Genomic DNA, 26,834 nt, shown 5'->3' with positions numbered 1-26,834 from the left:
GTGAGCTAGATGGCGATACACCTTTGGGGTAGGTACGCTCAGATAGATGGCGCTAATATTAATATTTGACATTTTAACACATATCAATATCATATCAAGCTGAGAATATTGTCAAAACGGAGGTTCAAAGGTTTTAAGCCTGTGTCGAGAGATGTAATACGTCAAATTCCGCGGGATATCCCTAATGTATGCTTAATCATGGACACCCTAAAGAAAGAGATGCAAGACCGGCGTGACGTAATTCAAGGTCAAATTTTCTGGCTTCAAAGTAATGTTCGGCGTGCAACATCCATGTATATAAGATTCTTGCTGTCGAGTATCGAAAAGTGTGTGTAATCATAGTATTTGGTGTAATGATGGTGCAATTTCAATATTAACTATAGTTTTAAAAATACACAAAACAAGCCGCAATAAATAGCTTTTTCCTGCTGGAATTCAAGTATTATGGTAGTGGATATAAGATTAATATTTATTTGGTTTTACAGTAAAATCAAAGAGTAGAGTAAAATACACAAGCAGGTGTGGACCCTTTCATACTAGCCCATAGACTAGATGTGTGCGACAAAAAAGACACGGAAACGATTTATAGAAATGTTCGATGGAAATAAGTAGGAACTAAAATAAAAACAATTTCTATAAAGAACAATTTTATTCGACAACATAGAAAAATATGCAAAATGTATTTCTATTAAGCAAATATATTTCAAATCATACATCTCAAACCATTGTTGGTGCCTATTTTATATAAATGCATTAGTGGGTAAATTTGATACAAAAAGAGGCTGATTTTAGGATTTTTATAGTTTATATAACACTTTAAATTCTCGCGCTTTGTACACATATTTAAAGTCACACACAGGTCGAACGCGATTAATTAACATTATTTTTACCTTTTTTAGGGTTCCGTAGTCAACTAGGAACCCTTATAGTTTCGCCATGTCTGTCTGTCCGTCCGTCCGTCCGTCCGCGGATAATCTCAGTAACCGTTAGCACTAGAAAGCTGAAATTTGGTACCAATATGTATATCAATCACGCCAACAAAGTGCAAAAATAAAAAATGGCAAAAATTGTTTTATTAGGGTACCCCCCCTACATGTAAAGTGGGAGCTGATATTTTTTTTCATTCCAACCCCAACGTGTGATATATTGTTGGATAGGTATTTAAAAATGAGTAAGGGTTTACTAAGATCGTTTTTTGATAATATTAATATTTTCGGAAATAATTGCTCCTAAAGGAAAAAAAAGTGCGTCCCCCCCCCTCTAACTTTTGAACCATATGTTTAAAAAATATGAAAAAAATTACAAAAGTAGAACTTTATAAAGACTTTCTAGGAAAATTGTTTTGAACTTGATAGGTTCAGTAGTTTTTGAGAAAAATACGGAAAACTACGGAACCCTACACTGAGCGTGGCCCGACACGCTCTTGGCCGGTTTTTTTTATAGTTTAAATATTATAACACAATAGCATTCGCCTAATTTGAATAACTTTATATCGTAAGAAATAATAGTTAGCAATGGCGGCTGGTGAAAATTTCTGCTAGGCAACACTGAGCAAAAAGAAACCTACCATAACATTAGGTACTTTACTAGTAACTAGTAATCAATTTTAGGCAAGCCGGTGGGGTTCGGCTTGCATGGACCAGCCGCTGCTGATAGGTAGGTATTAAGGTACAGAGAGGTAATTTCGACTGGCGGTCAATTTCAACTAATCTATTTTCTCCCCATGTTTTACAATATTTACAGTATTAAATAGGGTGTCTAGATCACGTATGGCACGTGTGTTGAGTTGACACATATTTCTATTACAACATTTAAAAAGTAAAAAAAATAATGATTATATGTATGGAACGCAACAGTCGATGGTAACAAAACTTATACCGACTATTACTAACTACTATCACAGGTTAGAGATATTACAATACATGGCCAAAGGCAAACTAATTATTAATCTTAGTTGGCAATGTTTTGTTCTTTACAATACACTATTAGATTATACATAGATCTATACATTTTGGAAGAATAAAGTAACATTTTCCTATAATAATTCATTTGTTCTAATCGCTTACGTATAAAGTCTAAAAATAGGTCTAAAATTCGATGTAAAATTCAGTAAACTAGCTAACATAGCTAGCAAAAAAAAACATGAACCATTTGATTGTTCTTAGAAACTCCATCTGAAACTGAGGCTTTGTTTAAAATGAACTTTCCTCAGAATATTACCTTTACGTCACGCGATCATTTTTGAGAAAGCACACAAAGCACAGAAACACGAAAGCACTTCTGTAATGCCTTGTTCACAACCGTGAATACTGTCACTATTTCTCACTTTAGTCTTCAAACAGTCCAATGATAGAACACTTTGAACACGAAAGCGCTCCTTTAATGCCTTGTTCACAACTGTGATCGCTTGCACTTTAGTCCTCAAAAAGTCAAAATATAACTTGCATAAACGATATAATGCCAGGCTGTCCTTCTCGCACTATTTAAGTGCGATAGAGACGCACCGATGCGATAAAGTTTATCGAACTAGTGTGCTACGCCTGCAGCTCTCGACCACTGACGTTTAAACACTGAACACGAAAATGCCTTCTTCACAACTGTGAACACTTCTCACTTCAGCCTTCAAAAAGTCCTGGATGTAGATATAACTTGCAGTTGAACCCTCCATTCTCGACGACCGACGTTTGAACACGAAAACCCTCCTGTATTTCCTTGTTCACAACTGTGAACACTGTCACTACTTGTCACATTAGTCCTCAAAAAGTCTCGCATGTACTTCTCGACAACCAATGTCAGAACACTCTAAAGTCGAAAGCGCTCCTTTAATGCCTTGTTCACGACTGTGAACACATGTCACGTTAGTCTTCAAAAAGTCCCGGGTGCAAATATAACTTGCAGTTGAATCCCCAGTTTTCCACGACTGAGGTTTGCACATGGAACCGCTCCTGTAACGCCTTGTCTACAAGCGTGAACAGTGTGACCACGTGACATTCGTGAGCGTTCGCTGCGAACACTTCGCATAGTGCTTGGATGAACCATGACCCTTTGTCCATGTCGCGGTGGGATACGAATCCTGTTGATAAAATAAAAAGGAAGGTAAATATTGTAATTTTACGCGACAATATCAAAAACAATTATTATTTCACTAAATATGTGAAGGATATGACCGCCTGATTGACCGCTGGAACTGAGAGACGCAAGTGGAGTGGCGAATGCTTTTAAAATGTTCACAACAGTTCTGAAACAAGGCCTGGCAGTCAAGCATGGTCGCGCGATAAATGATAAAATAAAACACCTTGCCGTCCCTATCGCACTATTTGTAAGTGCAATAGGGACGGCTACATGTTTTATTATTTATCGACCATATTTGCCTGGTTTGCGGCACTAACACACAAAAGGGCAAAAGTCACACTGACCGAGCAGCCTCGCGCAAATTACGCTCACAAAATGGCGGCCAGTTCAAAATAGTGCACATATTTATTCCGAGTTTATAACATGATTATTCGCAAGGCCGTTGTTCGAGGCTGCTGCTCGGTCAGTAGCAGAAACGTGGACCTTAGAATAAATTTAAAAAAGGGAAAATGTCTGCCTTGGGTGAGACGGTCAATAAACTGTATAGTTTTTATTTTTTTATTATGGCAAAGACGTGGGTTACGATGGAGTGAGCTCGTCCAGAAGATGCCTGTTCACTCTTGATCTGAAGGTTGCCGGGTGATATGAGCTCGGAAATAAAGCCGCCGGCAGTGCGCATAAGAAAATAAGAAGCAAAGCGCTTCGTGCGAATTCGCGGAATATCTACCAAGTCAGGATGGAAACCGGTCGTGCGTCTAAGGGCCAGTTGCATCAACCACATTTGACAGACACATCATCGTCACGCAACAGACGTCTATGGAACTTCCCATACTATAAAATTTAACGAACGCTTTAACGGTGACATACGGTTTGATGCAACCGGCCCTAAGAGTCCGATGGTAGAATGGGGACGGTGGAATAAGCTCGTGTAGCTCTTGCGTTGTGTCTTGCTCTCGTGATGTACCTGGTAGTGTGGAGTGCGCTATGAGTATGTCGGAGTAGACGCGGTCGCGGCGGCGCTCGTGTAGCTCTAGCGTTGTGTCTTGCTCTAGTTATGTACCTGGTAGTGTGGAGTGCGCTATGAGTATGTCGGAGTAGACGCGGTCGCGGCGGCGCTCGTGTAGCTCTAGCGTTGTGTCTTGCTCTCGTGATGTACCTGGTAGTGTGGAGTGCGCTATGAGTATGTCGGAGTAGACGCGGTCGCGGCGGCGCTCGTGTAGCTCTAGCGTTGTGTCTTGCTCTCGTTATGTACCTGGTAGTGTGGAGTGCGCTATGAGTATGTCGGAGTAGACGCGGTCGCGGCGGCGCTCGTGTAGCTCTAGCGTTGTGTCTTGCTCTCGTTATGTACCTGGTAGTGTGGAGTGCGCTATGAGTATGTCGGAGTAGACGCGGTCGCGGCGGCGCTCGTGTAGCTCTAGCGTTGTGTCTTGCTCTCGTGATGTACCTGGTAGTGTGGAGTGCGCTATGAGTATGTCGGAGTAGACGCGGTCGCGGCGGCGCTCGTGTAGCTCTAGCGTTGTGTCTTGCTCTCGTTATGTACCTGGTAGTGTGGAGTGCGCTATGAGTATGTCCGAGTAGACGCGGTCGCGGCGGCGCTCGTGTAGCTCTAGCGTTGTGTCTTGCTCTCGTTATGTACCTGGTAGTGTGGAGTGCGCTATGAGTATGTCGGAGTAGACGCGGTCGCGGCGGCGCTCGTGTAGCTCTAGCGTTGTGTCTTGCTCTCGTGATGTACCTGGTAGTGTGGAGTGCGCTATGAGTATGTCGGAGTAGACGCGGTCGCGGCGGCGCTCTGTAGCTCTTGCGTTGTGTCTTGCTCTCGTTATGTACCTGGTAGTGTGGAGTGCGCTATGAGTATGTCGGAGTAGACGCGGTCGCGGCGGCGCTCGTGTAGCTCTAGCGTTGTGTCTTGCTCTCGTGATGTACCTGGTAGTGTGGAGTGCGCTATGAGTATGTCGGAGTAGACGCGGTCGCGGCGGCGCTCGTGTAGCTCTAGCGTTGTGTCTTGCTCTCGTTATGTACCTGGTAGTGTGGAGTGCGCTATGAGTATGTCGGAGTAGACGCGGTCGCGGCGGCGCTCGTGTAGCTCTAGCGTTGTGTCTTGCTCTCGTTATGTACCTGGTAGTGTGGAGTGCGCTATGAGTATGTCGGAGTAGACGCGGTCGCGGCGGCGCTCGTGTAGCTCTAGCGTTGTGTCTTGCTCTCGTTATGTACCTGGTAGTGTGGAGTGCGCTATGAGTATGTCGGAGTAGACGCGGTCGCGGCGGCGCTCGTGTAGCTCTAGCGTTGTGTCTTGCTCTCGTGATGTACCTGGTAGTGTGGAGTGCGCTATGAGTATGTCGGAGTAGACGCGGTCGCGGCGGCGCTCGTGTAGCTCTAGCGTTGTGTCTTGCTCTCGTGATGTACCTGGTAGTGTGGAGTGCGCTATGAGTATGTCGGAGTAGACGCGGTCGCGGCGGCGCTCGTGTAGCTCTTGCGTTGTGTCTTGCTCTCGTTATGTACCTGGTAGTGTGGAGTGCGCTATGAGTATGTCGGAGTAGACGCGGTCGCGGCGGCGCGGCGCGGGCGAGCTGCGCGGCGCCTCCGAGCCGTACGGCGCGCCGTCCGTGGCCGCCTCTTGCTCCGCTTGGAGCTCTAAATACCGGTTTTCGCCCCTGCAATATATATAAAATTATTCAAGTATCTGTACAAACTCAGATCGACTTGCACCTTGCACCAGGTTCATCCACACACAAGCGACGCATGTCCTAAGACACGGAACGGAGGTCAGCGCCCCACGCGCCCTCAAGCGACGCGTCGCTTGCGCGTCTTACGTCCTTCCTATACAAAATGTACTGAGGAGACGTTATCTAAATTACACTCGGGCGTGCATCGCCTAAGCGTGGGTTGCCTCTTAACTTGTCCAATCACAAACACTGCTGGAAAACATTATCTCACTTTTTTCTGGAGTTACACATTAATCATCCGAAGCGAATTTTTTTCGACTTTATCCATCTATACAGAGTTATATTATGTCTTTGACTGTACAGAATCTACGTGTGTTGTTTACAAATCACAGATAATAGGTTTAATGTTTTGCCGTGGCGCTAGTGCAGCGCGGAAAGAACGAGACCAGTTGAAGTCGAAGCACATGTTCAGCTATCTGGCTCGCTCGCACTCGTTGGCTGGGGCTTGCTTTTTCATCCTGCTCTAAGAGCTTTTTGCCTACATTCTGCCTAGCAACCGACGATTTAAGCCGGGCTTTTGGTATGAAGTGAGGTGCAAGATTGAGCGCGAAGTAAAAAGATTTGGGTATACCTACTTACCGGCACATTTGAAAAATGAACACCTTCGGTATCCCAATTAGTACTGGGCAGTTCTGATTATTGAAATGGTCGACCACGGCGTGCGCGGATATCAGCCCGCCGTCCGAACACCGGATGTCTGTGTCCCAGGATCCGTCGCGCCCGTATCCGTGGGAGGAGATCACTATGAAGACGCATTCGGCACCTTTAAGGGGCAGGTTCTTCATTTGAGCGAGGGTTTCCTGAAAATTATAGGGTTGTTTAGTACGAGTACGTAGCACATTTTTTAAGAAGCCCTTAGCCTAGCGCTAAGTACGTGCACTTTCGTTCCGGAGGTCGGGGGTTCGAACCCCGGCTCGCATAAATGAGTTTTTCGAAATTTATGTGCGAAATGTCATTTGATATTTGCCAGTCGCTTTTCGGTGAAGGAAAACATCGTGAGGAAACTGGAGTAATTCCTATAAGGTCTAGTTTACCCTTCGGGTTCGAAGGACACGTAGCAGTCGCTTTCGTAAATACTAGTGCCTACGCCAAATCTTGGGATTAGTTGTCAAAGTGGACCCCAAGCTCCGTAAATGCAGGAATAACGTAAGGAGGATGATGAATTTTCTAAAATAAAATATCCGAAGTATAAAATTCCGAAAGACAACATCGAAAATCTAAATCAAGGTGCTAATCTACGAAATTCATAAACATACATTTCCTACGGTTAACTGACCTATTTTAAGAATACTGCTAATATACGAAAATACTAACTACATTTAATTTCTACCTACGTTTATCGATAACTGTTATCTTGTATAGCGACCACCTGTGATGTGGGGACTAAAGGACAAGTCGATTGTATCCTGGAATATAAGTTTATTCTGACTTATGTTACACAATGGCTTCTTATATATTAGGCTTGTGTCGTTCACGAACTATGAACTGTTAGGAATAAAATCCCATCAATGACCGAAATGAACTGAATCTTTCCGTGGTCTGAGAATCGGTCTTTGCTCATTTAGTTTAGTATAGGATCGGCGAGCGCGAGCGGTTTGGATCGAGAACGAATGTGTGAGTACGCCGACCGAGAGCGAGAGCTACTTAGCAGAGCAACAAAAAAAGTCAAGTTTTCATATTAAACTTCGGTTACTTACAACCTTTCGGCCCGGAATGGACTATTACTATCGTTTTGACACTATTCGGTCCCATTCGTTCTGATCTTTCCGACCGCAGTGGTCGCTGGTCTGGCTGAACTAAATGAGCAAAAGACCTAAAAGAGCGATCTAGTTCGTGGGAGCGACTGAACGAGATCGGAACGCTCCGATCAACGAACGAAACGGCACAAGCCTATTATATATAGGGTAAGGTGAAGCAGTGTGAGTGAGGTGTTGCACTCAATTACACACCCGCCTAGCGGGTTGTCGGCACCTGAGTAAAGTTCACGAGCGGGTTCCTGAAGGTTTCATTTTAGGATGAAGGTTTTCCCTTTAGGTTACAATACAATTAATTTAAATATTCGAAGCACTTACATCTCTAGTCAGGTTCTGGTAGGAGATGACCTCAAAGCCGATTTCAGAGAAGAGATTCTTCAACATCTGACAGTCCACGTCGACTCCTCGGCGATATGTCTCCATTGTGTGCTCTCGGAACTCAATGTAGCTGAATACTACTAGGACGCCACGCCGGCGACCACGGGTTGGGTACAGCTTTATATCTGTAGACATGATTCATTTATCTTCAACACTATTTCTTGTGAGCACAAGCATTTATTTTCAACACATTTTTTTGTGAACACACACACACAAGCGTTGGTGGCCTGGCGGCACAGTATAATAAAAAGTACTATCGTACAGTATGGCCACTCCCGCTCCCCGCTGAAAACGCCGCCCACCGCAGGTAACCGAGAGGGGTCTCGGTTACCTCACAGTTACCGCCTGTCAAAAACGCGAACAGTCAACCTGTCAGATCTCACTCATACAAGCATGGTACGCGTTCACCTACACGAGCTTAGAATGTGTGCTAGGAACGCGCCTCTTTCATATATTTGATCGCCAGTGTCCGAGATGTGCTGGCGGTAAGAGCGTGCGACTTTCGAACCGGAGGTCGCGGGTTCGAACCTCGTCTCGTACCAATGAGTTTTTCGGAACTTATGTGCGAAATGTCATTTGATATGTGGGACAATTCACGCCAAGCGGACAGCGAAAATAATGTCATGTCATAGAATTTGCTGATATATGGAATAGTTATACTACTTGATGTCGAGTTTATTATTTCTCATTTCTAAGTAAAAACGTTTACTTGACTGAGTTTTTAATGAATCCCCACCAAATCCCCACTATCCCCAGTACTACGCTACGAGCGGCACTTTGTCACTTAAATTCACGTATCGCCGAAACTAGTGCAACCACTCCTCCGATTTCGTCCATTTTTTAAATGCGTCCTAACCGGAAACGGAGCCAAATAAAAATAAAATAAAAATATGCGTAAACTCATGACATCAAGTAGTATAACTATTCCAAATATCAGCAAATTCTATGAAATGACATTATTTTCGCTGTCCGTTTGGCGTGAAATACCCCATGTGCCAGTCGCTTTTGGGTGAAGGAAAACATCGTGAGGAAACCGGACTAATTCCAATAAGGCCTAGTTACCCTTCGGGAAGGAAGGTCAGATGACAGTCGCTTTCGTAAAACTAATGCCTATGCCAAATCTTGGAATTAGTTGTCAGAGCGGACCCCAAGCTCACATGAGCCGTGGCAAATGTCGGGATAACGTAAGGAGGGTGACAGTGACAGTGACTCGCGCTTTTTTTTGTGCGCGAACGGGTTCATTTTTTTTTTAAATAAATCGCGTTCGGCTTACTTTGAATAGGATGACACAGGTTCATTTTTTAAAATAAAGGCAACGACGCCACAGCTAGCCAAAGGCTAAGATGGCCTAAGTGAGCTCGCCCAGAAGATGCCTGTTCACTCTTGATTTGAAAGTTGCCGGGTTATACGAGCTCGGAAATATAGCCGGCGGCAAGGAATTCCACTCCTTGGCAGTGCGCATAAGAAAAGAAGAAGTAAAGCTTCGTGCGAATTCGCGGAATATCTACCAAGTAAGGATGGAAACCGGCCATGCGTCTAAGAGTCCGATGGTAGAATGGGGACGGTGGAATAAGCACATGCAGCTCTTGAGCACGTAAAACACCGTCAGGCCAGGGCGAAAAAAATCATGGTTGACGATCTTCGCGCGACGCAATAGATCTCAATTCTCACTTTAAAAATTATGAGGCGGCATTTTGTAAACGATCCGTCGTCATGCCAAGGTGCAAGACGTGGGTTTCGTTATTACTAAACTAAAGTGGAGTTGGGCGGGACATGTTGCTAGGCAGAGTGATCGCAGGTGGACTAAAATGTTAACGGAGTGGTGGCCGCTCACATGAATGTAAAGAATGCCTGGCATCCGTTGGGTCGATGATATCCGGAAAATAGCGGGTTACAACTGGATGAGACTAGCCCAGGACCGGGAAAAGTGGCGTACTAGAAGAGAGGCCTATGCTCAGCAGTGGGCGATAAAGGGCTGATATGATGATGATGATTTTGTAAACATCAAAGCAGCGGCCTTCTGTCCTTGTATTATGTATACATATACATACCTTTTCCATTGTCATCCATGAACTTAGTGCTCTTTACGACATTGATTTTAGGAATATCTGGGGTCTCAAATGGAGTCGTAGGCAACGTTGGCAGGGGCTGTATGGGCGGAGGCTGTATAGGTTCTGCGGAAACAAATAATATACAGTCAAGTGCAAAAATACGTATCGATTTTATCCGCTCAAAAATATGTACCGAGACCTTATTCCGCCGACATAAAGTGCTATGGGACATATTTTTGATAAGTTGTACGCACCCATATTTTTACACTTGACTGTAAAATTATGATATATCTATAATAAAGGCCCAGCCACGACATTGGTTAGCGGCGTCCATACATTAGAGCGAGACACAGCGATGGGACTTTTCATTCGCACGTATGGCTGCCGCTCACCGCTGCCGCGCTTAGACCAATATCGTGGCTGGGCCGTAAGTGAAGGCCCAGCCACGACATTGGTCTAAGCGCGACAGCGGTGAGCGGCGGCCATACATTGGAGCGAGACACAGCGATGGGACTTTTCATTCGCACGTATGGCTGCCGCTCACCGCTGCCGCGCTTAGACCAATGTCGTGGCTGGGCCGTAAGTGTAAAGGCCCAGCCACGACATTGGTCTAAGCGCGACAGCGGTGAGCGGCGGCCATACATTGGAGCGAGACACAGCGATGGGACTTTTCATTCGCACGTATGGCTGCCGCTCACTGCTGCCGCGCTTAGACCAATGTCGTGGCTGGGCCGTAAGTGTAAAGGCCCAGCCACGACATTGGTCTAAGCGCGACAGCGGTGAGCGGCGGCCATACATTGGAGCGAGACACAGCGATGGGACTTTTCATTCGCACGTATGGCTGCCGCTCACCGCTGCCGCGCTTAGACCAATGTCGTGGCTGGGCCGTAAGTGTAAAGGCCCAGCCACGACATTGGTCTAAGCGCGACAGCGGTGAGCGGCGGCCATACATTGCAGCGAGACACAGCGATGGTACTTTTCAGTCGCACGTATGGCTGCCGCTCACCGCTGACGCGCTTAGACCAATGTCGTGGCTGGGCCGTAAGTGTAAGGTCTGAGCTCGATGTGGAGCGTTCCGCGGGGCGGGCGAGCGTGCATACAATCTATCCGGCGTCGACTTGAATGAGCTTCAATAGGCTACTTGACCCTTTTTAGGGTTCCGTAGTCAACTAGGAACCCTTATAGTTTCGCCATGTCTGTCCGTCCGTCCGTCCGTCCGTCCGTCCGCGGATAATCTCAGTAACCGTTAGGACTAGAAAGCTGAAATTTGGTACCAATATGTATATCAATCACGCCAACAAAGTGCAAAAATAAAAAATGGAAAAAATGTTTTATTATGGTACCCCCCCTACATGTAAAGTGGGGGCTGATATTTTTTTTCATTCCAACCCCAACGTGTGATATATTGTTGGATAGGTATTTAAAAATGAATAAGGGTTTACTAAGATCGTTTTTTGATAATATTTATATTTTCGGAAATAATCGCTCCTAAAGGAAAAAAAAGTGCGTCCCCCCCTCTAACTTTTGAACCATATGTTTAAAAAATATGAAAAAAATCACAAAAGTAGAACTTTATAAAGACTTTCTAGGAAAATTGTTTCGAACTTGATAGGTTTAGTAGTTTTTGAGAAAAATACGGAAAACTACGGAACCCTACACTGAGCGTGGCCCGACACGCTCTTGGCCGGTTTTTAAAGTTTGTCTTATATGATTTTGATTAAGCACTGTACATATTTTATTATTACTTACAAATAGCAAAAAACATTTTTAAAGTATACTTTTACGTAATCAGGCGAAAACAACACAGTCGTGTTAACCTATAGATTATCTATGCATGGTCATTCTATTCGAAAACAACATTTTCTGACTTTTTAAGCATGAAGGCATAAAGTTCAATATGTCAGTGATTGTTTTAACATGCAGTAAGGTTCGAATTCGATGACGTCACTTCATCGCTGACAGCGTTTTCGGTGGCCAAAAAAAAAATTATACCTATTTTATAATCCAAAATACGTAGGTAGTCAAAATACACTTTTTAAACCCAAAATCTATAAATATTACATACATACAATCACGCCTGTATCCCATAAAGGGGTAGGCAGAACACATGAAACTACTAAAGCTTCAGTGCCACTCTTGGCAAATAAGGGGTTGAAAGAAAACGAAACTGTGACATTGCAATTATTCTACGCGCGAGGTTGTTAGTGAGCGGACCTGTGTCAGATTATTTTTGCGATCCCGGATTGAATTTTAAAGTAAATTTTACCCTAATTACGCTTGAGTTATAGTTCAAAGTTAGCTGCAGTGTAAAGTGTTGGAGTGTTTAAGGCCATTCTTTTATTCGCGTGTGAAAGAGACGACTACTGTTTTATTCACGTACTACGAATACGCGAGTGACAGAGACGCCTACTGTCTTTTTATTTACATACTACGAAAGTGTTTTCACCTTCATTATTTTGATTAAATAATATTTGTGTGAAACAAGCGAAAAGATGACAGGACGAAATGCTTCACTTGCCGGCTTATCAGGCTCAAACCCAGATTTAACATCTTTAAAGGAAGATTCTATGTTATCGGTTTCCCATCGAAAACGTAAACAACCAGAATGTGACTTGTCGCAACATTTTCAAGATTTTCGTGTTGAACTCAATGAATCCTTTAGGCAATACTTCGAGGACCTGCGGAAAGACCTAAGCGGTATAAGAACCGAAATAAGCGACATTAAATTAACGAACGAGCAACTTTTACGCGAACAAAACATGCTTAAGGCAGAAGTAAACGACATCAAAACCTCAAATGATGCCACAAAAGATAAAATAAACACATTAGAGAAGGATCTTTGCGAAGCGCGAAATACAATTACCTCATTATCGTCAGATCTACTTATGAAGGAACAACAATGTCGTATCAACAACCTTGAAATATCGGGCGTACCGTTCTCAAAGGGTGAAAATTTAGACGTAATAATACGTAGCATTGCCACCAAGGTTGGCCTCACATTGGTCCCTACAGATATAGACCATATTCATCGTGTGCAGCGTTTTTTGCCCAAAAACACTACAGCAAATGGATACACAATGCCCCCGAATATAATAGTGAAATTTACCCAAAGAAAACGTAAAAATGAGATGATTGCGGCGGTGCGCGCGCGGCGCGGCCTGACAACAACCGATCTAGGCATGGATGGTGCATCGAAACCTGTTTTCGTTAACGATCATTTAGCTCCTCATAATAAATTGTTATACAAATCAGTACGCGAACTCGGCAAGGAACGCAATTATAAATATATCTGGATCAATGACTGTAAAATTTTCATAAGAAAAAATGATAATACAAAATCAATTCATATATCATCTGAAAATGATCTTAAAAAAATTGTATGACTACTCATTAGCGCATTCATGGTACTCAGATTATTATTGTACTTAATAGCGTCATGTTCATATGTGTATGTTAATAATATGTTTCGCATTTGTATAATGGAAATCATAATATATAAAAGTTTGGGAATGTCTTGTAATCTATTGAGACAGGAGTTTAAATCAATTTATTTTGTAATAAATTATTGCACGCATGTTAGATCGATAACAAAATTGCTTAATACATATAACTACGTTCTTAAAATAGTAATGTTTTACAGCTGTTTTATTCACATAATTATAATTTGCGCGGGAGGAAAACAAATAGGCATATTTTTATTAATCTATCAAAGTTATAAGTCTTAGCAATATTTCTATTTATTACCAAAACGTGAGGGGTTTGCGTACGAAGTCACATGAATTTCTATGTAATTTGATAAACAACGACTACGACATACTATGTATCACTGAGACATGGCTTAATGACTCCTTTTACAGTTCTGAATATTTCGATAGCCGCTATGTGGTGTTTAGATGCGACCGTGATGCTGAGGCTAGCGGGTGCCAGCGGGGTGGTGGTGTGGCTGTCGCGGTGCGCCGCGAGCTGTGTGCGTCGGAGCGAGCCGAGTGGCGCGCGCCGCCGCCGGCCGACGAGCTGTGGGTGAGCTTGCCGCTCGCGGCGGCGGCGGTCGCGCCGCGGGCCGGCTTCGATTCGCGCGACTCGCTCGCGCCTACACATCTACATATTATATGCACATACATTCCGCATGGTGAAAATTACGACCGACAATTTAACTCATTTTTATCTAGGGCTGAACAAGTACTCGATACGTATAATAACGATTTGTTTCTCATACTCGGTGATTTTAATATATCTAACGCAATTTGGTTCCGCGATGAGGATAGTGGCTTAATCGACATTACAACCAACAATGATTACTACAGCTCCCTATTATCTGATTTTATGAGTTTATCCCTACTGTCCCAATACAACTTTTCATTTAATACTAATAACAAACTTTTAGACTTAGTGCTATGTAATAAATTCTGTAACGTATTGACATGCAAGTCACCTTTAGTTTCTGAGGATCCTCATCACAAAGCCCTCGAGATAGCCTTGTCCTTGTCCTTACCAACTTCACTTATAAATAATAAAATCAACAAAAAAATGTTTTTTAAAGCAGACTTTGAATCTATACGCGCCGGTCTTTCGATTATAGATTGGTTAACCGTATTCTCATCTATGTCACTGGTCGAGGACATGACCACATATTTTTATAAAACTCTTAACGAACTTATAGCTAAACATGTTCCCTGTAAACTCATATCAAATAATAGTAATAAACACCCCCCCCCTGGTTTACTAAGCCTCTTATTAAATTAGGTAAAGAAAAACAAAAAATACATAAGAAATGGAAAATATACGGAAATAGAAAAGATTACCTAACCTATGCCACTTTAAGAAAAAGATTTAGAAAAATGGAACGAGATTGCTACAATAATTACATTGATTTTAGTGAACAAAAAATAAATGAGCACCCTAAGTACTTTTGGGCCTTTGTTAAAAATAAAACAATGAATAATGACATTCCTGACAAAATGATTTATAAAAATAATGTTCTAACTGAGGGTATAGATATATGTAATGCTTTTAACAGATATTTTCATTCCGTATTTATAGAAAACAATTCAAATATTACGTTAAACTTCTCAAATACTTCCGAAACAGCCGTAGATATAGAATCTATTAATTTGAATAAAGATATTGTCCTTCGGGAGTTGCGACGTGTAAACGTTCATAAGGGCGCCGGTTCCGATGGAATACATCCACTTTTAATCTCTAAATGTGCAGCTGAACTTGCTGAACCTATTACGTATATTTTCCTATTTTCTCTAAAGACAGGAATATTTCCGTGCATATGGAAATCTTCAATAATAACACCCATACCCAAAACAACTGAGGGTAAGGCACTCGTTGATCAGTATAGGCCTATCTCCAAACTGTGCGTGCTAGGCAAAGTTTTTGAAAAAATTGTTAGTGAAGAATTGTTTAGAGCATTGAAACACCATATATCCGAACATCAACACGGTTTTTTCAAATGTAGGAGTGTCGAATCTAATATGTTGACTTTTACAGACTTTATACTTCAAGCCATGGACAGAAACCAACAGATCGATGTCGTGTACACCGACTTTTCAAAGGCGTTCGATAAAATTAACCACGATTTGCTTATTAACAAGCTTTTGGACGCCGGTGTGCACGGCAGCCTTCTAAGATGGATCGACTCATATGTACGTAATCGCAGTCAGGCCGTGTGTGTTAAAGGGTACTGTTCTAATTATCTTAGCGTGCCCTCTGGTATCCCTCAGGGATCTCATTTGGGGCCTCTTTTATTTACAGTTTATATCAATGATATTGGCACAACACTTAACAACTCAAATCACTTATTATATGCTGACGATACGAAGCTATTTAAAGTAGTCACCTCGGTCAAAGATTGTTTGGATCTGCAGGATGATCTTAGAGCCTTATGTTCATACTGTTCACAAAATCAATTGTTTTTAAATTCAGATAAGTGCTCTGTTATTAGTTATACCCGTAAAAAACATCCAATAATATTTAACTACAACCTTTGTGATGACACACTTAAACGTACGACCAATATTAGAGATTTAGGTATTATAATGGATGACAAAGTATCTTTTAATGCACACATAGACAAAATAGTTCAAAGAGCATTTCGAAACCTAGGCCTAATCAATAGACTCAGTAAACCTTTTAAAACCAATAAAACCCTCAAAATTTTATATTTTTCATTTGTACGATCCATATTAGACTTTAGTAGTGTCGTATGGAGCCCTTACTTCCAATGTCATAAATCGAGAATAGAAAAGGTCCAAAAAAAATTTATCAAAATTCTTAACTATCGCAATTTTCGTAAGAACTCCAGTTATCAGGAATCCCTACAACACTACAACATCTTATCCCTAGAAAACAGACGCAAATTAACTGACGCGACAATTTTATTTAAAATTATAAATAATCTAATCGACTCCCCTACTTTGCTATCAAAAATTAAACTTTCATGCAGTACTCGACCAGCCCGCTCCTCACGTAAAAAATATCTGTTTTCACCCCCTCACTTGAAGAAAAAATATACAAAAAATTGTTTCCTCTCCCGCGCGCCTGAAATGTATAATAATGTCTTTATGCATATAAACCCTTTTAATGTATCTATTTCAAAGTTTAAAAATGATATATCTAACTGCCTGTTAAATTATGCCAATCAATAAGTCATAATGGCTAGATCTCCACTAACGTAATAACTATAACTCAGTAACTAAGTAATATACCAATATATGTAGGTATAATTATAATGAACTTATCGATCGTAAGGTATAAGAACAAATTACTATAACTGAAGTTATTAATTAATTATCATTTAATATTGTCTGTGTTACTGGATCCCGTAGGCAGCTTAACTGACAGCGTTTATAATTTATTTATTATTTGCACATATGGTACAAGATTATCGGTTAAAATGTAACGCTGCCGGTTGGGTTGCACGCAAAATCTATTTCTACCGCTCAGTATCAACTTTTATAATTATTGAACAATACCTATTTGTTAAATTTTCGGCACTGTTTGTCTTTTATGTATTCCATCTATTGTATCTTTTGATGTAATGACTGTTTGTTGCCATAATAAAATAAAATAAAAATAAAATAAAATAAAATTGCAGTGACAGGTTGCCAGCCTCTCGCAAAATATTGTTAAATATTGTTTTTTTTTTTATGTCAAATACTAGAAAAGGCAATCATTTACTGTACCAAATTTGAAATGAGTCTAGTAGCCTATTGTTTGACATGCACGGTGCACGCCCTGCCCCGTCCAATATGAGCGTGTACCATGTACTCAGGCCTTAAGAATTATTACGAAGAAGAAACAGTCTTATTTCCTACTTATAAAAATTGTTTAAGTACCATGATTTGAATCATGACTTACTTGTTTCAGTTTTTGTGTTGTTTCCTCCTGTTCCCATTTTTTTTGCTTTACTTAAACTAACATACTCGCTGTCATTTGATTTAGGACCTAAAAGCAGAAATAATGGAAATAATTAATAGTACATTAATGATACAAATGCGGAAAAGAGGAAGTTAGAAACAAGTGGTGATTAATTAAGAATAAGAATAAGAAAACATTTATTGACACACAAATAAAAATTGAACATTTACACAAAAATATTAAAAAATAAAATAGACAACTAGCCATGTCAAAAGGAACGGGCTCAGATGTGTGCAGCCATTTTGTTACTAATTGACGGCGCAACGCTGACAGTGTATTGAACCTCATTAACAACTATGCGGTGTAGGTATGTATTAAAACACGATCGAAGCCGTGAAGGGAGTGTGTACTCTTCGGACGTGTATTGTACAACTTTTTTCAGTACATATGACCATTTGAAGTTTCGATATAGGACACATAAAGTACCACTTCTTGCTCTCTGTACTGAAAAACTTCGTACGATACACGTGCGAAGGTAAATTAAATTCGTAACTCGTGTCGATTTGAAACTCTCCTTTGGTCGTGTTTTAATTTATCGCCTTTCATTTCAAACTTCCTCCTTTCGCACTTGTATCGTAATGCACTATTTCGGATTTGTTTGGAGTACTAAATGCACAAAATAATTATCATTTCAGAAACATTACAATACAAAATGAGCCTGACATAAAGTTATTTTTTTCATATACAGTGAAAGACTTTAATTTCTTTGAATTTTATTTATTATATTAAATAATTAGAATGCTGCCCGTAGGAAATCAAATTACAAAAATATACTAACGTGGATTGGGAGCCAGGCGTTCAGGCCTGCGCATCGGTAGTGACTCCGGATCCAATTCCCTGGCCAGTATCCAAGCCCCAGTTTCCATTAATGCGTCCACCAGGTGCCGGAAGGCGTGAGGGCCGCGCCGCATCACATCCATGTAGAGTTGGCGCTTGCGCAGTCTAGACTCCTTGCTTGTGTCCTGAAACAAATTGTCTTGTATTCAAATTTAGATGAATGATGAGTACATTACATCAGAGGCCGGGAAAATGAGGATTTCCGGCCAAGTGGGTATATATAGGATAGGGATACGAGGCCGGGAATCCGTTTTCACGCCGAGGCATGTATAGTGCTTTTCTCAAACATACAATGAAATAAAAAAAAAATGCTCTAAAGGACAATATTTTATTAAAAAATAGTATGAAATCCCTTTACAGTCCTCTCGAGTTGTTGCGCCCAAAAAGCGATACTTCCCAGCCCATTTTAAGGAATGTAAAGACAATATTTCATTGCATGTTTGAGAAAAATGTTTTTTCTACTAGACAGTGAAAAAAAAAACCATTTCAGTAATTTGTTATTATCTTGTTAATTAGTTTGTTACAGAAGTAGCAAAGGCTTGTAACTTAGAAGAGAATATAATAAAAAATTGAAAACACCAATTTGAGTGTCCACAATGTACAAGAAATTATAGATAATGACTAAATGTTGCCTATATTATGAAATTAATGGGACTTAATTGCAAAACACATGTAGTGGAGTAAAAGTAAGGTACCCTGGACATAATTCAATAACTCGTCCTTTTTGATATTTTATTGGGTATTATTATTAAGCATCAAATAGTAATTATGTACATAGATAAAAAAAAAGACGATCGTATTCATATCTTATAAAAATCATGAGATAAAGTACATTATCCCACTTTTCGCTAACAGCAAAATAGTTAACCGAAAACTTTGTTAGATTAACTTTGTGGTGCACTCAGATGCGATCAGTTATTAGCGATATTACACAGAAAATAAATCTGATTGTGTACTTTTTTTACCGTTTTCATTTAATGTGAATATCTAGGTAGGTAAAAATGGTGACCATGATATATATATCAATTTGCATTGTATTAAGTATATATAGACATTTAACACCGATCTTAAACATATATTTTTAACGCTTAAATAAACATGAATTTCTCAGTAGGTATAAATTGTAACTGAGATTTTTTTGCTTAAGACCAGGTTTTTGTGTACTATAATCATGATTTTATCAAAATTAATACTGTGAAGGTCGCGCTTAAGAAACTGTAAATGTCAGTAATTTAAAAGGGTGCAAAGTTGTCGTAGAGCGGCTGTCGCGGGGCGGGGGAGCGCGCGGGGCGCGGGCCTGGGAGAGCGCGCCGCGCACCGGCCGCGTCACCGCGGCGGATCGGTTAATAGGTTAGGGACGTAAGGTACCGGCCACACCAGAGCGTCGCGTGTCTCGGGGCGCGGACGGACGTCCGCGCCACGCCACCTGAGTGTAATTCAAAAATCGTCTCCTCAGTACATTTTGTATAGGAAGGACGTAAGACGCGCCCCAGGCGGCGTGGCGGCGGCGTGGCGCGCGCCGCGCCGCCTGGGACTTGGTGCCAATAGGACCATCTCGGGGTTATACCCGTTCGATTAAAAAAATAATTTGAAAATCGGTCCACGATTCTCGGAGATATCGAGTAACAAAAAAACCGGCCAAGAGCGTGTCGGTCCACGCTCAGTGTAGGGTTCCGTAGTTTATCGTATTTTTCTCAAAACAATTTTCCTAGAAAGTCTTTATAAAGTTCTACTTTTTTGATCTTTTTTCATATTTTTTTAAACATAAGGTTCAAAATATAGAGGGGGGGGGGGGACGCAATTTTTTTTCCTTTAGGAGCGATTATTTCCGAAAATATTAATATGATCAAAAACCGGCCAAGAGCGTGTCGGGCCACGCTCAGTGTAGGGTTCCGTAGTTTTCAGTATTTTTCTCAAAAACTACTGAACCTATCAAGTTCAAAACAATTTTCCTAGAAAGTCTTTATAAAGTTCTACTTTTGTGATTTTTTTCATATTTTTTAAACATATGGTTCAAAAGTTAGAGGGGGGACGCACTTTTTTTTTTTTCTTTAGGAGCGATTATTTCCGAAAATATTAATATTATCAAAAAACGATCTTAGTAAACCCTTATTCATTTTTAAATACCTATCCAACAATATATCACATGTTGGGGTTAGAATGAAAAAAATATCAGCCCCCACTTTACATGTAGGGGGGTACCCTAATAAAACATTTTTTTCCATTTTTTATTTTTGCACTTTGTGGGCGTGATTGATATACATATTGGTACTAAATTTCAGCTTTCTAGTGCTAACGGTTACTGAGATTATCCGCGGACGGACGGACGGACGGACGGACGGACGGACGGACAGACAGACATGGCGAAACTATAAGGGTTCCTAGTTGACTACGGAACCCTAAAAACGATCTTAGTAAAAGTAAACCCTTATTCATTTTTAGGGTTCCGTAGTCAACTAGGAACCCTTATAGTTTCGCCATGTCTGTCTGTCCGTCCGTCCGTCCGTCGTCCGTCCGTCCGTCCGTCCGTCCGTCCGTCCGTCCGTCCGCGGATAATCTCAGTAACCGTTAGCACTAGAAAGCTGAAATTTGGTACCAATATGTATATCAATCACGCCGACAAAGTGCAAAAATAAAAAATGGAAAAAAATGTTTTATTAGGGTACCCCCCTACATGTAAAGTGGGGGCTGATATTTTTTTTCATTCCAACCCCAACGTGTGATATATTGTTGGATAGGTATTTAAAAATGAATAAGGGTTTACTAAGATCATTTTTTGATAATATTAATATTTTCGGAAATAATCGCTCCTAAAGGAAAAAAGTGCGTCCCCCCCCCCTCTAACTTTTGAACCATATGTTTAAAAAATATGAAAAAAATCACAAAAGTAGAACTTTATAAAGACTTTCTAGGAAAATTGTTTTGAACTTGATAGGTTCCGTAATTTTTGAGAAAAATACGGACAACTACGGAACCCTACACTGAGCGTGGCCCGTCACGCTCTTGGCCGGTTTTTTTTAAATACCTATCCAACAATATATCATACGTTGGGGTTGGAATGATAAAAAAAAATCAGCCCCCACTTTACATGTAGGGGGGGTACCCTAATAAAACATTTTTTCCATTTTTTATTTTTGCACTTTGTTGGCGTGATTGATACATTGGTACCAAATTTCAGCTTTCTAGTGCTTACGGTTACTGAGATTATCCGCGGACGGACGGACAGACAGACAGACAGGGGGAAACTATAAGGATTCCTAGTTGACTACGGAACCCTAAGAAACATTCAGTCGAATTGAGAACCTCCTACTTTTTTTGAAGTCGGTTAAAAAAACAACCTTTATTGCCGGCCGGCAAACGGCTAACCGATTGAAACAGAAACATAAATGAAAAGAGAGGGCGAACGGCGACACCTGTGTGTCGGCGATTTCAAAGGTAAGCGCACGTGCACCCGATCTCGCTACCTACGCCCAGGTGCGGGCGCGGCTTTCGACCTTCGCGCCGTGCAATAGAATTTAATGTCGGCTGCTCGTGTGCGGTCTGTTTGTTTTATAGAGTGGCGGCATTTTCAACATCAAAGGGTGAGCCTATTTTGTGCAAAATTCTGTTATATCAATAACTTCTCACGTCACTAGATTATCGACTTTGAATGTCGAGTATATTTATAGTATCATCACTTTATTACAGTGTACGAATTTCGTATGTGTTAAAAATCATTGTTCTAGCTTCATAAACCAGGGAGGAAATAATGGAGAGCGTTTATATGTCTTGTTTTGCCTTAATTCAATATCATCACATATTTTTGTTGCTGATAAAATAATACATCCTATATATCAAGGCCTTGTAGCTCGGCGAAAGAATCGTGATCGCGGAGTGCGCCGGCACTGATTATAATTATTTTGTCCAGTTATTATAATAACCTATACAAAAAGTACCGATAGAATAGGTATTCTAATCTATATCTGCATAGAACTATTTAAAACAAACCACAAAAGTTCATAGTTGATCGTTATTGGTACAGTCAGCAACTCAGCTGTGAATACAGATAAAGTGCCAAATATATGTATACACATACCTTAATGTACCAAGTACCAACACTTGTACAGGAAATAAAATACTCTATACATATTTTTGGCACTTTGTCTTGCCAGCTGTGTTGTTGACTGTACACGATCTAAAAAGGAGCCGAACGGTTATTATAATTACGCGGCGACTTGCGTAGTCGGCGGCCGCGCGATACATAGTGCTGTCTCTGTTCAGGCCCCGTAGCCGAATGCCATTTCTCCGACGCGAAACGAAAACGAAACGCAGTCTGGCTCTGTCGCGCCAATACGCAAGAGCGATAGAGATAGATATCTACTAGCGTTTCGTTTCGTGAGCGTTTGTGCCATTCGGCTACGCACCCTGTTCTCACTACCACGAATTTGAAGAACAATATTGCTGTCTCTCTCAATCTTTAGGCGTCATTCATATATTACGTCATACTAAATGTGACAATCCATGTTAAAGGATTAAAAAGCGTGGCATTGGGGGTCCAAATAGTAGTCCATAAACCACGTCTTTGACCAACGTGAGTGATATCTCTGTCACTCTTTACGTCTTTACTAACAGAAATTTAAATAACAATAGTGCTATCTCTGTCACTCTTTACTAACAGAAATTTAAATAACAAAAATGCTATCTCTGTCACTCTTTACTACCAGGAACTTAAATTATTATAGTACTATCTCTATTCTCTGTCACTCTTTACTATCAGGAACTTAAATTGTTATAGTGCTATCTCTGTCACTCTTTACTACCAGGACCTTAAATTATTATAGTGCTATCTCTGTCACTCTTTACTGTGTGCGGGAAGTGCACATACCACGAGTTTGACTAACATGAGTGCTATCTCTATCACTCTTTACTACCAGGAACTTTAATTATGATAGTGCTATCTCTGTCACTCTTTACTACCAGGAACATAAATTTTATTATTACAGTACTATCTCTGTCACTCTTTACTACCAGGAACTTAAATGATTATAGTGCTATCTCTGTCACTCTTTACTGTGTACGGGAAGTGCACATACCACGAGTTTGACTAACATGAGTGCTATCTCTGTCACTCTTTACTACCAGGAACTTAAATGATTATAGTGCTATCTCTGTCACTCTTTACTTCTAGGAACTTAAATATTTTTTTCGGTTTCGGTTTTGGTCTTGGTTTCGGTGTCGGTTTTGGTGTAGGTTTCGGTGTCGGTTTCGGTTTCGATTTCGGTTTTCGTTTCCATTCCCGTTTCGGTTTCCGTTTTCGTTTTCAGTTTTGTTTTTGTTTAAACTAACAGAACTAAAACTAAAACCAAAACCAAACCAGAAACGGGAAACCGAACACGGGAAACCGGATATCGGATACCGTATATCGGATGCTGGTTACCGGTTACTGTCTACCGTTTACCGGATACCGGTTACCGTCTACCGGTTACCGGTCACCGTTTACCGGATACCGGTTAACGGTCATTGGTTACTGGTTACCGGTTACCGGTCACCGAATACCGGAGACCCGTCACCGGTTACCGGTTACCGGACACCGGTTACCGGATACCGGTTACCGGATACCGGTTACCGGATACCGGTTACCGGATACCGGTTACCGGATACCGGTTACCGGTTACCGGATACCGGTTACCGGATACCGGTTACCGGATACCGGTTACCGGATACCGGTTACCGGATACCGGATACCGGATACCGGATACCGGTTACCGGTTACCGGTTACCGGTTACCGGTTACCGGTTACCGGGTACTAGATACCAGAAACCAGGTTTTGATTTCTGGTTTCTCATGTTACAACGTGTATAGATTAGTCGATACCAAGTCGGACACTTCCGATTAGGCGATTTCGGCTCGCATTGTTACGCAGCATTCGAGTGTTGAGTTTCTCACACATGAGGCCCCTAATAAAATTTGTACCACTCATATTATTGATTTGACTCTCGCAACACAAACACCTCATGCCCACACAAATACACACAAAATAAAATCATTCACAAACTTCAAATCATTCAAAAACTCAACAGTCACACGCGCTCCTCGCGGTCCTCTAAGAACTCCCTCGCGAGAGTCGACACTTCAAAATGAAGCGACATCGCATCGGCTCATCATCCACAAATCCGAAAAGATCCACCGATAAATTTGTACCGGAAAGACCTCACCGCGACAATGTCATATTACCCAAATTACTTCAAAAATCCTCTGAAAGTGAAACAGTTCATTAGGTTTACCGTAAGAGTGAGTGAGACAGACACGCACTGTGCTTCAAATTTGCCTCGCCAAAATACGTTACACACGACTCGAAAGAATACAGTCTTAAGCGCCGCAAGCTTTCATACATATTACGTTGTTGTGATCCAAGCATCTCGTCAAGCTCGATAGGTACTATTATTGAGCTAACGACTTGACCAGTTTAACGTGACCTATCGGACTAATTGATTTGTATGACTTTTGTCACTTGTAATAAGGGAGCTCTCTTATACTGGACGGTGAAATATTTGTTATCGAAGCGTTTTGAAAACGCGGCGCCCTTGATATGAAACACGTGTTGACGACTCGCCGCCCGTTCCCGCTACTACTATACTAGCTATACCTACTCTGTGCACGACCTTATTCTGCAGGTAATAATGTACATATTTGGCCCAACGTTTCGGACATAGTGTGTTACACTATTAAGTCCAGTGAAAATGTAATATGTTTGCCCGCTAGGTAAACAAACTTATTTTTTAATTCTTGGATACTGCCCCAAGCAATAGAGCTGTCTCATGGCTAGAGTTTTTAGTAGAGATGGGCCGAATATTCGGTAAATATTCGGTATTCGGCATATTCGGCATGTTTTGCAATGTTCGTATTCGGCCGAATAGTTCAGTTACATTGCCGAATATTTACCGAATAAACAAAGTAAATAAATAGCACAAGTTGTTTCGTAATTCATGGGATAATAACATCCTATTTCAGGAGTCTATGGACCAAAGGGGGTTAAAAATGCGTTAAATATAAGTCCCTACAATAATTATGTAAAAAAGTAAAAATAAGGTAGCTTAAGAAATAAAAATCAAAATGTTCTTATGCACTAAATTATAGGAACATTAAGAGCCTTAGTTAGTACCCATTACCAAATATTGAAAAGTTTTTAACTCTAAGCCAGGTATTAAATATAGTGGAACCGAATATTCGATTCGGTAACAGCTGAACCTAATGTTCGGCCGAATATTCGTATTCGGCAAAGTCCGTATTCGGCCCATCTCTAGTTTTTAGTGTTCTTGTATTAAATCTTGATATGGTTATGTTTGAATTTTTATGATTTGCTAGAAGGTACATGTTTGAATTTAAATTTAGGATACTGCTGTTGTCTTATGAGGGCAGAATATCTGAACAATGACATGCTCTCATAGATTTCACACACACTAGCTTGTCCCGATGTATGAAATGTAGTTAGCACATGCCAATAATGGCCGTTAGTTTACATAACTTATAAACAGAAACATTGTTTACCAATCACAGCACAGTGGACGTAGCATAAGTCTAGTGAAGATCAGCCAGATAAGAAATGAAATATTTATTTTCCAAGTAGGCATATTACAATGAGCATATAAAAGACAAATAAAGCTACGGCTCTAACCCTACACCTCAGCATTGAGAAGATTTCAGTCCCCCTTCAGTTGGAGGGGGGTATCCACTATGGGACCGGCAAGAAACTCGGCGGGCCACTTATTTTCAAAACATTACATCTTATAATTAACATGCACTAAAAACAAGATACAATTTAAGGACATAAGATACAAACAGCAGAGGACACTATGCTAACTCTACTTGTTTTAGCTGTTTAACAGAGTTCTGAAGGTTATATACACAAGGTGCTTCGCACTAAGACGGTCTGATGATGGTGTCAATGTCACATGCCAACTTAATGACTCACCCACGCTTAGCTTAACATATTCTGCTCAAATTCAGAAAATGAAGGAATACTCTTCGTTACAAAAGTATCACTTACTTTGTAAGGCTCTATCATGGCTTCGGAGAATACTCCTTTCTCATATAGAGCAGAAACCATTGTTTCCAAGTCCGTCTGTTCCACCAAGGAGGTGAAACATTTTTGGATCGCAGCTCGATGTTCGTCCTGCATGATTGCTTTAAAGACGCTCCCAAAAAACTAAAAATACTTATTCACTATTTATTTCCGCTTATGTTAAAATATAAAATTAAATACACGCATTTGTAAAAAGTCTATAAAAGTAGTGCAATTCAAAAGTACAATAACAACAACAAACGCGAGGGACGACTGAGTGATGAATGAATTGAATGCTTTCATGAACAAGTGTCAGAGATGAATGAATGAATGAATGTGTTGCATTCTTTAGGCATGTTCCAAAACAAGTCTAAAATATTTAATTAATCAGATTTATTTTGTATTTAGAATACATCTGAATTTAAATCAATATGTATGTATTGATTAACTTTTACAGAAATTAGAGTGTAATTTAGCAGCAGTAAATTGAACATTTTTAGGAAATTTGCCGTCATTTAGGGAATTCATTATAATGGTGGTGTATAGCACGCT

At 40.9% G+C, this 26,834-nt stretch overlaps 1 protein-coding gene across 2 annotated transcripts; it reads right to left on the bottom strand.

The window, feature by feature from the left end:
• Positions 1-1,437: 1,437 nt before the first annotated feature.
• On the bottom strand, positions 1,438-26,548 carry LOC125228120 (caspase Dronc-like). Of its 2 annotated transcripts, XM_048132575.1 has the most exons (8): positions 26,268-26,548; positions 18,182-18,365; positions 17,344-17,430; positions 9,979-10,101; positions 7,868-8,052; positions 6,375-6,595; positions 5,572-5,723; positions 1,438-3,073 (listed from the first exon to the last, which is right to left on the bottom strand). In XM_048132575.1, the coding sequence occupies exons 1-8, from the start codon at positions 26,397-26,399 to the stop codon at positions 2,859-2,861; spliced, it is 1,299 nt and encodes a 432-aa protein (XP_047988532.1). In that variant the 5' UTR covers positions 26,400-26,548; the 3' UTR covers positions 1,438-2,858. The 2 variants fall into 2 exon arrangements, with proteins under 2 accessions (XP_047988532.1, XP_047988533.1); XM_048132576.1 differs by lacking the exon at positions 17,344-17,430.
• Positions 26,549-26,834: the final 286 nt, after the last annotated feature.

This window comes from Leguminivora glycinivorella, chromosome 7 (genome assembly GCF_023078275.1).
Source record: "Leguminivora glycinivorella isolate SPB_JAAS2020 chromosome 7, LegGlyc_1.1, whole genome shotgun sequence".
Taxonomy (NCBI): Eukaryota; Metazoa; Arthropoda; class Insecta; order Lepidoptera; family Tortricidae; genus Leguminivora; species Leguminivora glycinivorella.
The sequence above is the reverse complement of the archived record's forward strand: the minus strand, read 5'-3'. Positions and strand labels throughout refer to the sequence as shown.

Coding starts and splice junctions, on each gene's coding strand:
- LOC125228120 (XM_048132575.1), bottom strand. CDS start 26,399: ATGCAGGACGAACATCGAGCTGCGATCCAAAAATGTTTCACCTCCTTG. Junction 6,596..7,867: donor ACCAGAACCTGACTAGAGAT/GTAAGTGCTTCG, acceptor TATAATTTTCAG/GAAACCCTCGCTCAAATGAA. Junction 3,074..5,571: donor AGCGCACTCCACACTACCAG/GTACATAACGAG, acceptor TTTTATCAACAG/GATTCGTATCCCACCGCGAC.